At 55.4% G+C, this 14,949-nt stretch overlaps 1 protein-coding gene across 3 annotated transcripts in view; it reads right to left on the bottom strand.

Annotated features, from left to right (window-relative positions):
• MAD1L1 (mitotic arrest deficient 1 like 1) overlaps nucleotides 1-14,949 on the bottom strand; it is a 335,477-nt gene that overhangs the window by 137,848 nt on the left and 182,680 nt on the right. For all 3 annotated transcript variants that reach the window (XM_068565792.1, XM_068565791.1, XM_068565793.1), the window contains one exon: nucleotides 596-736. In XM_068565792.1, coding sequence (XP_068421893.1) covers nucleotides 596-736 — 141 coding nt within the window. The remainder of the gene's footprint in view (nucleotides 1-595; nucleotides 737-14,949) is intronic.

Genomic DNA, 14,949 nt, shown 5'->3' with positions numbered 1-14,949 from the left:
AAGGGGAGAAGGGGTCAGGGACTTTCTCTACCAAAACCAGGACAGTCCCAGGCAAACCGGGACGAGTCAGCCCCCTGCAGGCAGGACTCAAGGGGAGACAGGGAGCCAAAGGAAGCCGGTGCCCATCTGCCAGACGCCAGGGGCGGGGCTGTCCCCAAGCCGCAGCCTCGGGCAGGGTAAGGCACGGTGACCACGCTGGTCAACGAGTTCCGAGGTCACTGACAGCCCCTCATCGCCAACACGCAAAAAGCCTGAACATATGGCATTGGAGGTGCCAGAACTGCCAGCCTCGTAATGAACTGGAGCACACGCGGTGCCAGACAGGAAGGATCTCTTAACGTAGAAAGTGCCGGGGATGCGAAGGCGTCGGGGGGAGCCTTCCCCGCGAATCCCTCTTCACCAGTGTCTCACGGGGAGCAAACGTGTGGCGGTAAAAGCGCCGTGGAAGCGCCTGCACCGACGAGGCTGTGCTGGTGGGGGCGGGAGGCGGCGCTCCCCAGCAGGACTGAGGTCCGCACGCAGCAGCGCCCGCAGCGCCGCCCTCCCCCCCCCCCCCCCCCCCCGCGGAGCGCGCGCGGATGCTGGGCCCCCTCACCTCCATCTCCGAGCTGTGTGCGTGCACCTTCTGCACCATGTCCTCGGCCTCGCGCATGCGGCGGGTCAGCTGCGGCGAGTACTCGGCCGGGGTCAGCTCGCTGTCGTAGGACCCCAGGATGGCGCGCATACCGTCCCGCTCCTGTGGGCACAGAGGGCAGGAGGTCAGGCCCGGGCGGGCGAGGGGTGTGAGGGAGACGGGAGCAGCGTGGTGGGCTTGGGGTCAAGCTCGAGGGGCAGGCTGCCAGGTGGGGCCCCCTGGGTGGCTCCTTGAAGAGCTCGAGCTGGACACTTAGCCCAACAGAGCCCACCAAGGCCGGGACGGGCCCTGGCTGCTCTGAAGCCGCAGCCCAGCTTGGCCGGTGCCAGGTGAGCCTGGGGTCCATCCTCGGTGGAGCCACGCTGCCTGCCCGGCCTTGAGCTGCACCGTCTGACCTGCGGTGGCCAGAGACTCATGGGCCAGCGGAGGGCGGGGGCTGCCTCCATCGGGGGTAGGCACCCCTCCCTCTCCGAGTCTGCGGTGTCCCCCAGCTGGGCAGAAGGTCTGAGCCAGTGTTCTGGGTCAGTGTGACCTCCTGAGTCCCGGCAAACAGACCAAGGGACACACCAGTGGGGTCCGCCAGCAAGTGGGTTGGAGTACCCCCGCTCCCATGACTTCTGACCTGGCCTTTGACCCAGCAACACTCAGAGCGAGGGTCTAAGCAGAAGATTTGGTGGGTAAGGAGAGGTCCCTCTAAGCAGGGAGGTGGCAGGTGTCCAACAGGTCCAGAAACCCTCCCAGAGCGCTCTGAGAGGCCCAGGACCCCCGCAGCACCAGCTCTGGCCTCAGCAAGCTCCTCCCCACCACGCCCCCAAGCCCATGGGGTGCCAGAGGCCACGGTCCTGGGTGTCACCGTGCACCAGCCACGCCCGGCACCCCTCCTCCACGTAAAGATGCAGCTCAGGTTTCGTGGGGCACACGGGCCACACAGCGCTGAGACCACCCCTTAGAGCCACACAGGAGTCCCCACCCAGTGGTACCCTACTGGAAACGATGAAGGCCAACGGCACGAGCCCTGGGAGAGACGGGCGGCTCCTCCTGAGCCACACGGTAAGACCCCTTCCTGAGATGCTGGCGAAGGGAGAACAGCAGGGGAGGCCCTCAGAGACCGAGGGTGTCCCCAAGGCCAGGAATGGAGCCGCCCTGGCAGCTGGGGAAAGGGCGCTGGCACGGGGAAAGGAGGCTCCCCTCCCCCACTGTGGGCCTGGAACCATGGGGCCAGACTCTTCTGGACCCAGCCCCCAAGTGTGCAGTGAGGAGACCTCATTCCTAGCAGGCTGCAGCACGAGCTGAGGGCCGGCACCTGCCCTCCTCCTGCCCCCATGTCTCCCGGCTGCGGCCGAGGAGGCCCACACGGGCTGCACAATTAGACAAAATCAGGTCCCCTGCAGAGAGCCAGGCTTAACGAGAGCACCGCTTCTCAAACCTCCCATCTTGCGCATCTCCCGGGTCCTGTGAAACGTCCTTTCAGATTCAGCAGGTCTGGGGTGGGGCCTGAGAGTCTGCATTTCTAACAGGCGACGTTGCTGGTGTGCGGGCCACACTGGGGAGCTCAGTGGCCTAGCCTGGGCCAGCACAGCCCAGGAAGAAAAGGTGGCTCCCACGAGACCACGTCCGGGTCCCAAGCTCTGCTCCGCGCAACCCGAGGCCAGCGCTTTCGTCCACCTGAGCCTCCTCCCTGATCAGCGGGGTGGGTCACCAGCACATTTCACAGGCGGGCCGGGACGACTGATGCCCTCCTGGACCAAGCGTCCAGCCGCCGGCCTGTGAGCCATGAGGCTCACGTGGTGACAGCAGCGATCTCATCCACACTGGCAAACAGACCTCCACGTATGGACTCCAGGACGCAGCCCCTCCCGCAGGCATGCCCGGCGCAGTGGCTGGAGAAGCTCGTGCAGCCTTGCTCCGCACCCCGGCCGGCGCCCCTCGCAGCCCACACACCCGCCAGGGCACTGCATCCCGGGCGAGCCGCAGGGCCAGCCCGCACCAGCACCGACTCCGAGGCACGTTCTCGGACCCTCTGCCCCGTCCTCTCGGCCGCTGCTTCCGTAAGCTGAGGCCTGACTGCCCGGGCAGAGACCTGCCCCAACTGCTCCTCCACCCCGAGCACCGATGCCGCCCACCCAGTCTGCCCAGGCCCCTCCTTCTCAGGTGAGACTGGCGAAGACTGGGGGCTCACGGGGTCCCCTCTTCTCCCTCAGGAGCCCGTCGGCCCCCGCCCGCCAAGTTCAGCGGTCTCCTGCGCTCCCGGGCCTCTGGCTGAGCCATCGCCCCAGCACGGACTTCATCATTAGCTGATGGCAAAAAATTCAATAAGTGAGAAATTAAAGTTACAAATCCAACTGGAACTGGTCACACGTCCGTGGAAAATTTGTTTCCAACAGGAAGGTTTATCGAGTGTCATAATTTTAGTGAAATCCTGTATCTTCCCATTGACTTTTACGGTTTCGGGCTGGTTACACAGTTATTATTACCAGAGCGTCGATGCCAGGCAGGGGCCGGGGAGGGGCTTCCTTTCATAAACAAGCTGTAATTGTCACCTTTATTGACCAATAAATCTCCAAAATGCTGCCTCCCACTACGGATCTCTTCTATTACGTCTCCAGGCTAGCAAAGAGGAAGATATAAAATTGAAAGTTTGCTGTTTGTACCTTTTCAGGAAATTGTTTTGCCATTAGTCATGAAGCAGCGAGAACTGGGCTGGTGTGATCTGATAATGACTTTTTAATGACAGATTCCACTTGTGGTGAAGGTCCCTTCGCTTCCACTTGAACAGGTGTGGGGACTAATCCCTGAACAAACAGGCACCCAGCCTGAGCAGAGGAGCCGCGCCAACGCCTCCAGGTACAGACAGGACGGGGCTCCCCTGGGTGCTTCTCCCTGGGGACACCACAGCCCTGTCTGTCCCGGCACCCTTGCTTGTCACGTGATCAACGCAACCCAAAGAGCGTGGTCACAGCATCGCGCAGGGAGAAATGGACTGAGGACGCGGGGGAGGGGGCAGTGATGGAAGTTGCCGCCGACCCCCAGGCCCAGCCTGCAGCGCCCAGAGGGGTGCGGGAGAGGGGAGGCCGCAACCGGCAGCAAAGGCAGCGGCCGTGACCCTGCTCCGACCCCGCCAGCCCCAGCCTCAGAGCTCCGGTCTGTGACTGACAGGCCGGCCCTGACAGCCCCACACTCCCTGACGGACGCAGCGTTTGGGGTGATACGTACCGACCCTCCTGCGCACAGGCCTCAAGGACCAGATGGAGAAAGCACGGGGCGGTGACCAGGCCTGGCTGGGCGGCAGAGGGTCTGCACACATCCTGCGGAGCGGCAGCCCACGCGCCCAACGCTCTGTGGCTGGCGCTCCTGGCGTCTAGCCAGGGCTCGCGCCAATGCCCAATGCGGGGACAAGGCCGGGGCCGCGCCGAGTAGGCAGCTCAAGAGTCCAGCCTTGCAACGCCTCAGGGCTGGCTCGGGAGGACGCCAGGACAGACAGCTCCAGACCCTCTCTACCCGTCACCGTCTTCCTGCCCCTCCTCCCTGACCGGCTCACAGCTAGCTCTGCAGGCTTGTGAGTGGGGACCAGGGCAGTACCAAGGAGATGTGGTCTCTGCAAGTTCTGGAATATTCCCCATAAGAACCCAGAACCTAAGGATGGCAGAGATGAAATCAACGCTTTCTTCTTTTATGTACATGAAGGGAGTGGAGGGCCTCAGTGGTGCTGAGAAGCGGTGGAGAAAGGAAGTCATATAAAGCCTGGAAGGCACTCTGATCAAGTCCAGGCCACTGTTTCCTGGAACGAAAACGGGGGCACAGGGGTACAAAGTCACTTGCCCCAAGCCCCACAGGGAGGATGGGCACAGGCCAGCCAATAACCAGGCGGCAGCCAAACTCTACGGCCCCGGGCCCAGCCCGGCAGCCCGAGTGTGGACTCAGCAGGCGCCTGCAGGGGGGGCGGGAGGTCCAGGTGGGCACTGAGAGTCCTGCCCGGGGGAAGGCTGGGCTAGGGAATGGGTGGGGGCAGAAGCGGGGCGTGCAGGTGGACGCAAGCTGGGGGATACAGAGGGGATGGGTGCGGAGTCTGAGCAAGGACCCCTCCCTCTAACCTGTCAGCAGATGCTGCCAATTCCGTCCGCGGGAACGCGTTTCTGCGCCCCCTCCCCCGCCAGCAGCTTGTTACCTGGGTGGGGCTGGTTAGGAATAGGAATGCAGGTTCCAGGGCCCACCCGGCCCTTCGGCTCCCTGGGGACGGATTCCGGAAGTGCCGTCCTGTCCCTCAAAGATGCTGAGCCTGCCCTCACCTCAGGCCTCAGCTTTGCTGACCCCTCAGCCTGGAAATTTCTCCCCCGGGACACGTCTGGCCCTCTCGTCCTTCAGGCCCGTCCCCGCCGGCCACGCGGCCTAGCGCACCTCACCACACACAGCTCTGCTCACCCCCATCACCGTCCGTCTTTCCTTCTACAACTCCAGCCCCAGGTCTCCCAGGCCTGGCCAGCTCTAGGCTGGAGGGGAAACCAGTGACGGGTGGGGGGGGGGGGGAGGGGGAATCCTCTCCTGAAAGGCTACGGCTCATCAGCAGGGAGGCAGACCCTTCCGCACGTGTGGTTTCGCTCAGATCAGCCCTCTCTGCGGGCAGAGGAAAGGGTCCTACGACTCCAGCATCCGACAGCTCCGGGTGAACGGGCAAAGCCGTGGACACGGAGGACGATGTTCCGGAGGCACGAGGAGGGGGGAAAAGCCAGGCAGGCGGGAGAATGAGTCGGAGAGGCAAGAACACGCAGAGGCGGAGCTCTAAGAACGCACGCGCACACATGTGCACACGCACGTGTGAGATAAGCCTTCACCAGGCCAAGTCCCCCATCTGCCTGCTCACCTGAAGGGAGCAGGCAGAGAGCGCTTCTCAATGCTTCTGTCTGTAATGGCCCCTAAGGCCACCAGAAGAGCCCCGCTGGCGTGCGGGGCCTCCCAGGAGCGCTGCCAGAACCCCCGCTACCCTGGAGACCTCCCGCCTGCCTCCCCTCCTTCATCCTCCTCTCACTGCCCCTGGGCAAGAGCGGGCTCAGCGGGCAGGGGGCATGGGGGCAGGGGTGAAATGCAGGCCTCAGGACGGGCCCAAGGACCAGGCCCGCAGCTCCTGGGCGCTGGAGAGGGCGCGCAGACAGTGAGGGGGCCACGACAGACCCCGGGGGGGGGGGCCCAGGGGGGAGGTCGCGGACGCAGAGGCCCCAGACGCTTTAGGAAGCGTCTGGGCTTCCTGGTGGGCACCGCTGGGGAAGGGCGCTCCACGCGCCATGCCCTCGTGGGAGAGCAGCGGTGGTGATGATCGCCTTCAACATCAGCTGGTCCTCCAAGTGTGGTAATTAACGCTGAGCTTTGCCGTGCAGCCCCAAAATATGCTGACGAATCCCCAGGGATGGAGAAACACGCACGCGCCCCACGCACAGGCTGAAGAAGCACATGCGGGCGGAAGCATACACCACTGCGACACTGAGGACGGGCCTGCCCCCCGCTGGGTATTTGCGAGGTGCTGCCTGACGCAGGCCCATCAGAGCTGCGAGCCTGGGCCTTGGGGTGGGAGGGGGCAGGGGAGAGAAGGGCTGGGGGCCCTGAGGACGAAGATGCTGAGCCACAGCCCCCAGGGCCTGCAGTGAGGAGGGCCACGGCCCAGGGGAGGCGTGGGGCCCACAAGGAGGACGCCCAGGCGAGAGCTCAGACCCTGAAGGAAGCCGGCACCCCCAAGGGAGCGCCAATGAGGGAGGAGGAGGGGGCATCAGCCGAGGGCCCAGGAAGGTGCGAGCACGCCGGCCGGCTGGGCCCAAATTCTGGCTTCACAAAGACTAGCTGTGTGACCTCAGGAAAAATAACTGCCCTCCCTGAGCCTCAGGACTGTGAAACGAAAAGCACAAGAAACCTCTCGGGGTGGCTGAGGTCCCAGCAGCGCACTGGGCATGCAGCGCTTCGGCATGGCTGGCGCCCGTCAGGGCCACAGGGGCAGCAGCAGCGGTGCGGTCACTGCTGCCCCCACCCCCACTTCATCTAGTTCTTCTCTGGTGCCCAGGGCAGACGGCGGGCAGGACACGGAGAGGCCGGCCCTTCCCGCGGCCCGGCGCGCCCCCGCTTCGGAAGCCCCCCACCCAGCGAGGCAGGCATTGCCCGGGGATTCTCGAGCCCACTCCTCGGCGGGGGAAACCGCGTCGGAGACGAGGTCCTGCCGATCCCAGAGCGCGAGCCCAGAGGCCGGGGCTGTGGCGCCCACAGCGTCAGGAGCCCCACTTCCGGGCCCTCCTGGCGGGCCGGGGGGCATCCCCGTGTGTTTTCACCGTCACAACCCCACCTCCCGGCCAGAGCTGCGGCCCAGTTCACCCTCCTGGCCGACCGCTCAGCCCCCCACCCACCTGCAGGGCTCCACGGGGGCCCTTCCAACCCAGCCCTTCCGCCCCCACGAGCCCTCAACAAGTCTAGCACCTCTACCCGACCCCGCTCATCCCACAATGCCGTCCTGTTTTAATAAGAAAGTGAAATTCATGACCTTAAACAGCTACAGAGTCCCGTTCCAACGGCCTCTCCCCTCACACGGAGTCACCAAAAGAAATGCAGTGGATGGGGCCAGAAACGTGGAACTGCTGCGCGGGACGCCACGCGGGAGGGAGGAAGCCGGCCTCCGCGAGCTGCGTTGCTGGGCCCAATCCTGGCCGCTCGCTTCCCAAACGAGCGGGCAGTGCAGAGGTGGGCTGTGGCTCCACCTCCTGGGGTCCCCTGAGAGCCGTGATGAGCACCGAGGGGTCCCAGTGTCAGGTGTGTCTGGGTTGGACAAACCCAGGCTCAAATCCTGACTCCACCACAAACCAGCTGTGCAACCCTGGGCAGATGACTTAACCTCTCTGAACTCGCCCTTCTCACGCAAAATGGGGGCATGACCACCCGAGGGAGGGGCTGAAAGATGAACAACGATTACTTGATAAACACGAAACGGTGCCTGCGGAGAGAAGGGCTGGGGATGGTCTCGTACAGCCATGAGGTCCACAGGAGGAGGGGAGGACGGGCCCACGGCTGGCACCTCCACCTCCCAATGCCTGCCTCTCTCCTCCCGCCCCCCCTCCTCCCGCCCCAGGCTCACTGGCCCAAACACGTCAGCTTTTCCTTCCGCCAGCTGATGGTCTCGGTACCCCTGCACCCAGGCAGGTGTGGCAGCTTGCTCACGAGCGCAGCACTTTACAGGCCACAAGCCGTCACGTGTGTCCCGTGTGCTCTCCAAAACTGCATCAGGCAGGGCTCCCAGCCTGTGGTCACCAGGATCCGGTGCTGGCGACCAGCTCTGGGACAAAACGGCCGGTGTGGCCGTGGCCTCCTCACACCTGCCCCTCTGAGCGGCTGGAAGCTGAAACCACAAGGGCCTGAGCCCACGGGCAAGGCCAGCGGTCACTGGTCTGAGGCCCCAGCACATCCTGGTCCTAGCACCACACGGCAACCCGCAGGGACCAGGGCCCAGGACCGGGGGGCCTCCTCCCTAGCCTCCCGCTCCTGTTAACAGGACCAGACTGCTCACAGACAGCACGGGGCTGGCACAGCGGAGCAAAGGGATCCAAGGACACCAAGACCACAGGGGACACTCCCCACCAGCCCGAGAGCAGCTCCAAGCTCGTGAGCGGGGTGCCCCTCCCGCCCGCGCTGCCCGGGCACCAGCCGACGGGGCTCCCACGGGAAGGAGGCAACCCCCAGGGGCTGCGGAGGCGAAGGAACCGACGCGACTTCAACTCCATCTAAAGACAACAAGAGGCAGGAGAGGCGGCCACCCTCTGAGGCTACAGACACCAGCAAACGAGGCGCTCAAACCACCTGACACGTTCTGGAAAACCCACAGCACTCAAGAAGGGTGAAATTCACTTTCTCACTGTGTTCACTGATGCGGAAGCAATTCCGGAAGAAAAGAAGGGACCCCGCGAGGGAGGGGAGCCGCGAGGGCAGCTCGCAAGAGAACCACAGCCTGGCTGTGCAGCCTCCTGGAGGCCGGACGTCCAAGAGCCCAGCGGGCTGCACCCCGCCCACGCCCCTCCCCAGGGACGTCTGACGGCGCTGGCCGGGAAGACAACGCCCACCCACGGCCCCGCCCCGCCCTGCGGCGCCCCCTCCACTCTCACGCCTCTGGTCGCAGCCCCTAATCCTGCCGCCCTCTCCAGGACACCTCTGCTCATGGCGCAGCCCCCTGCAAGGAGGCTGCAGGGCCTCCACTGCCGCCTCTTGACCCTGGCTGGTTCTGGGGACCTGGGCCCCACCTCTGCAGCCCCACAGCTCAAGTCAAGGACACGATGCCTGGGGACACTGGCATTTCTGCCCCAACACTGGACCAGGACGTGGCCTGTAATTTCCCCGATAGGTGCTCTGAATGTCGATTATCAGGAGAGAAGACGTTGAAGAAAGGAGAAAGGACGTGAGAAAAGGGGCCACGTCCAGAAGACCGGTGAGCTGCACGCGGCCCGCACACTGGCAGGGCCGAGGGCTGGCACTCGAGATGCTTCTCCTCCATCCACCTCCACCTGCACCCTTCCCGCCCCGATGCCACGAGATGAGCCGGACCCAAAGCCCCTGCACTACAGACACGAGCCCCTGCCCGAGCCCCTGAGCGGGGCGGGGACCTGGGCTGCCAGGACTCCCCGGGCCACCTCCACCTGGGCCTTCGCCTCCCTGCGCTGGGAGACGCGAGCTCCAGCCGACGGCTGCAGGTCGCAGGGTCAGAGGCCCTGCTTCCTCGGTGCTGCCCAGCACTGACGGGACCGCGGCCAGAGGCGACATGCCACACCTGGCGACTTCACCCGCACTCCGGCACGGGGACCAACCACCTCTCCTGAGCTCCCGAGAACCAGGCTCATCCTGCCCCACGGGCTCTGCCACGGACGGACCGGGCAGACTCCGCCCCACGAAGGCTGCCCTCCCCGGCGCCACACCTCACGTGAACGGACCCCAACCTCCCGGCTCCTCCTCCCGGACTAGGGCTCCCCTGGGGTGGACGTGGATCTGGCTGATATACGGGCCGTCGTGCGGGAAGAAGCAGACACGTGGTGCCTGCACGGGGCGGGGCATCAGATCAGAGAACCAGGACCAAAAAAGCCAATAACCACAGCGGGCCAACTTGTAAACGCACTGCGCACAGTGGTCTACACACACACACACACACACACACACACACACACACACACACACACGTACGTCAGCAGCGGCGTTAGGGAGACACTGTGTACAGCGCCCCAGGCTACACGTGCACTCAGGCAAGCGGCGGGGCAAGCACAGACCCCTGCTGGAAGAGCAGAGCTCCAACCCAGGCATCAAACACATTCCAAAGATAAAGTCCTAAGGCTCATAAGCTCACAGTGAAAACAAAATCACAAAATACATATGAAAACAGACGAGCAAACGCAAGAATTAGGAGAAGGAAACCCACAATATTCAGCAACAGAATAACGGAGAGCAGAATAGAAACTAAGTCTGCACAATATGTTTAGAACAATAAAGAAAGATCTAAACTATGAGTGAGGAACAATATGCCAAAGAAACAAGAAGGAAATTAAAAACAAACAAAAACAAAACACAAACAAAATAAAGCTAAGCAGAGTAAAAACAGACCAAATATAATAACTAAAACAGCAAGTTAAGTGTGCCTAAAGAGCGATTTCCCAAATTGAACGATAAATATAAAGAATAAACAGAAGAACAAAAGACAGACAGAAAATATGAAAACAGGCTGAGAGACATACAGGGCAGATGGGAAAGTCTTATAGGTTTCTAACAAAATTATGGAACGAGAGTATAAAGGACAGATGGGGCAACAATCAAGGAAATAACAGTTGAGAAATTTCCAGAACTGACTTTAAAAAATACCCAACCTCAGGTTCAGAAACCATCACACATTCCAAAGCGTGGTGGGGGGTGGGGGGGACATGCCTAGACACAGCCAGTTAAAGTGCAGAGCACCCCGGACACACGTGGATCCAAGCAAGCAGCAGACGGGAAGGAATGAGCTGGGGGACGGTGGAATTACATCTTCCAAGTGCTGAGAGAAAAGAAAGGTTTACCAGCAACGCAGCTTCTCTAGATGGAAGTGCTAATCTAAACAATCAGGACTTCACAGGGTCGCAACATGCCCAGCTCATGGGGTTTGACTATAGCAGCTGATGAGGAAATAACATATTTAAATGCCTACAAGCTCTAGAAAACAAAGCTGCAGAGAATGTGAAGAGAGGGCCACCAGGAGTTGCTGAGAGAGATACATGCGCACGAATGGCCTCTGGAAGCACAAACAAGAAACCTGGCTGCCTCTAGGCAGGTGAGCAATGTGGGCGGACAGGGTAGCAGGGAAGGCGTACTTCTAGCTGTCTTCCCTCTTATAACTTTTACATTTGTAAGATGTAGATATTATCCACTGAATATATTACTTACTGAAAAAAATGCAAATTGAAAACAGAAAGTCAGGAAAAAACCCACTAGAACTAAAATATAATAAGAGCATTTAAGGGAGTTCCGAGCCTTCAATTACTCCTTAGGCAGATAAAGATTTCATTAACTATCCATTCATTAAATAAACCACTAAAAGAGAGACAGAGAAAAATACAAAAGAAAGAAAAAGAAACATGACAAAAAAGCTCTAATAAATTCAAAAGAAGGCAAGAAAACGGGAAGGCAGCAAACAATGAGACTAATAAAAAGTACTAAATAAGATGGAAGAAAGCAAAACTAAATCAGAAGAATGAACATAAACAGACTAAACTTCCAATTAAAAGACAAGGGTGGGCCATGCCGCGTAAAGAAAAACAAGTGTCAGCTCAACCTACTGACATGAAACACAACCACAGAGAGTTTTAAAGCAAAATAAACGGAAAAACATTAACAAAAGAAAGCTGTAGATATCTCAATATCAGACAAAACGTAACAAAAGGCATCAAGTTTCACTACAGGTAAAGAGCCTCATCACAGAAAAGTAAAAAGGTTCAGTTAATTCATTAGGACTATTTGGGAGTTTTAAACTTGTAAGAATACAAAATACATAAAGCAAGTATCAATAAAATGGCAAGACTAATATGTGTCTAACAGTAACTGACAGGCTGAGCAGAGAGAGATTAAAATTCCGAAGAGCACTGTTAAAATTTTGATCTAGAAGATATTTACTGAATGCTGCCCCAAACAACTTGGGGTGACACATTGTTTTTAAGCACATAAAGAACATTTATAAAAATTTAACAAGTTCTGTAACATAAAACACATCTCAACAAATTTCAAATGAAGTATCATTCAGAACTAATTCTTAAACTAAAAAGTGATCAGAAATCAATTCTAAAAAGATTACCAAGAAAACCCAATACGTTTCTAAATTTAAAAACATCTCAACTAACAACAGGTCAAATGAAACACCATAAAGGAAATTTGATCATTACACAAAACTGTGTAACGAAAACATAAAGCTAGTGTGACTGCTGTGAAAATTCCTCAGACTTTCCTGCATTTCATACTTCGACAAAAAGGTTTTTTTATAAGAAATGGCCAAGCTATACACCCCTGTACTATCTGCAAGCCATGCACACGCCCACACCCCATCACACACACACACACACACACACACACACACACACACACACACCCAGGACTCTGCACTCTGCCCACACGGGCCCCACTACAGACAGATGCTCCCTTGCACACATAAACATTCCTACACAACTACTGGGATGCAAGAAAAAAGAACTTAGCAGGAAATTTATAAATCTAGTGGTTATATTAGAAAACCTAAAAGCTGAAAATTAATGAGCTATCCAACCAACTTCAACTAAGAAGAAGTATAAAACAGCACATGCAAAGAGTATAAGGCTACAAATAATAAAGAGCATAAATGAATAAAAGAGAAAACAAAGACAAAACTATGTCAATAGAAACTTCCCAAACTGACATGTAAAAGAGAAAAATAATGAAGAGAGTATCTAAGAACAGTAGGACAATTACAAAAGGCGTAAGATATGCATAACAAGAACACGAGAGGAGAAGAAAGTAAAAAAGGAGAAGAAATCCTTGAACAATGGCTATTTTCCAAAATGAATGACAGTCACCAAACCACAGATCCAGGAACTTCAGAGAACATTAAGATAATTCCCCAAAACACCTACCTAGGCATATCATATTCAAACTTCAGAAAATCAAGGGCAGAGAAATCCAAAAGATGCCAGAAGCCATACAAGTGAGATGAGAATGTAGGGAAATATTATAAGTGTTGAAAGAAAAAACCCACCATCCTAGAATTCTGTATCCAGTGAAACTACCCTTCAAGAGTAAAAAATAAAGATTTTCTCAGACCAAAAAAAAAAGAGAGAGAGAGAGAGAGAGGGTTTGTTGCTGGTACACCTGCCCTAAAAAATATTAAAAGGCATTCCTGAGAGAGAAGCAAAATGATAGAGGCCAGAAAGTCAGATCTACGTAAAGAAAGGAACAGATTCAGAGAAGGAATAATTGAAGGTAAAACAGAATCTTTTACTTTCCTTAGTCATCACTGATCTAATGGATAACCGCTCAAAGCAATAGCAGCAATGATGCACTGGGTGCCTGCAGCACCTGTGTACGTGCAACGAAGGACAGCACTACTATACAGGACGTGAGAGAGGACTTGGGAAGACAGTTATAAGGTGAGTGCACTAAACTGTGAAACGGTACGGCGTGACTTCAAAGTGCACTTAGATTACTTTTAAATGTGTATTTCAAACTCCAGGGCAGTCATTAAAAAGAATTATTTAGGAAGTATAATTCATGAGCTAAGGGAGAAGAAGAACTGGAATCATATAAAACGCTCAGTTAACACCAAACAAGGCAGATCAAGAGGGGAAGATAAAAAAGAAACAACGAACAAGTGTCCAAATAGAAAACAGCGACAGACCCCAGAGATACTGAACTAGCGACACCAGCTATCACATCACGTGTGAATGATCTAAACACGCCGATTAAAAGATACTGTCACAATGGTTTAAAAAACAAGATCCCATTATGTTGTCTATAAAAAACCCATATTAAATATAAAAACACAGATGGACTTAAAAGTTAAGGGATAAAGATATGCCATGCTAACCTCAATCAAAAGAAAGAAGGCGGCAGGCCTTATTAATCTCAGGCACAGCAGACTTCAGGACAAAGAAAGCTATCAGGGATAAAGAGGGGCATTACACAAGGATAAAGGGGTCAATACTCCCAAGAAGACATAATGCTTAACACATATGTGCCTAACAACAGGGGGTCAAATTACATGAAGCAAAACTGACAGAGCTGCAAGTAGAAAGAGATGTATCCACCTGGCATAGCTGGAGACCTCCACACCCCTCTATCAGTAACTGACAGATCCAGCAGGCAGGGAATCAGTGAGGACACAGTTGAACCAAACAGCACCATCAATCAACTGGGTCTAATTGACACTGATAAAATACTTCATCCAACAACAGCAAGATACACATTGTTCTCAAGTCACATGAACATTCACCAAGATAGACCACATTCTAGGACATAAAACACATCTAAACACATTTAAAAGAACACAGATCAAGCAAGGTAAGCTCTCAGAGCATATTGGAATTAAACTGGAAATCGGTTAACAGAAAGATGGCTAGACAATCCCAAAATAGGTGGAGATTAAACAACACTTCTAAATAACACACAGATCAAAGAAGAAGTCTTAAGAGAAATTTAACAATATTTTTAACAAAATGAAAATGAAAACACAACTTACCAAAATTTGTGGGATGTAGGGAAAGCAGCAATTCGAGGGAAATTTATAGCTTTAAATTCATATTTAGAAAAGAAGATCTAAAATCAATCATCTAAGCTTCCATCTTAGGAAACTAAAAGAAGAGCAATATAAGCCTTAAGCAAGCAGAAGAAAATCGTAATAAAAATAAGAACAAAAACATCAATGAAACTGGAAACAGGAAGTCAATTGAGAAAACAAACAAAACTAAACACATGTTCTTTGAAAAGGTAGCAAAAATGATAAACCTCTAAGTAGGCTGACCAAGATAAAAAAGAGAGAAGACACAAATTACTAGTATCAGAAATGAGAGAGGGGTTATCACTATTAGTCCCATGGACGTAAAAAAGAATAAAGCAGTATTATCAACAATGCTATACCCAGAAGTTTTAAAACTTAGATGAAGTGGACCAATACCTTGAAAGACGCAAACTATCAAAATTCACAAGAGGAGAAATAGAAAATCTAAGTAGGCCTGTATCTATGAAAGAAATCAAATTAATAATTAATAACCTTCCTAAAAAGAAAGCACCAGACCCATATGGTTTCCCTGAACTCTACCAAATAT

Source organism: Eschrichtius robustus, chromosome 16 (genome assembly GCF_028021215.1).
Source record: "Eschrichtius robustus isolate mEscRob2 chromosome 16, mEscRob2.pri, whole genome shotgun sequence".
In the NCBI taxonomy this organism is placed as follows: domain Eukaryota; kingdom Metazoa; phylum Chordata; class Mammalia; order Artiodactyla; family Eschrichtiidae; genus Eschrichtius; species Eschrichtius robustus.
This window is presented reverse-complemented; position numbering and strand designations above follow the sequence as displayed.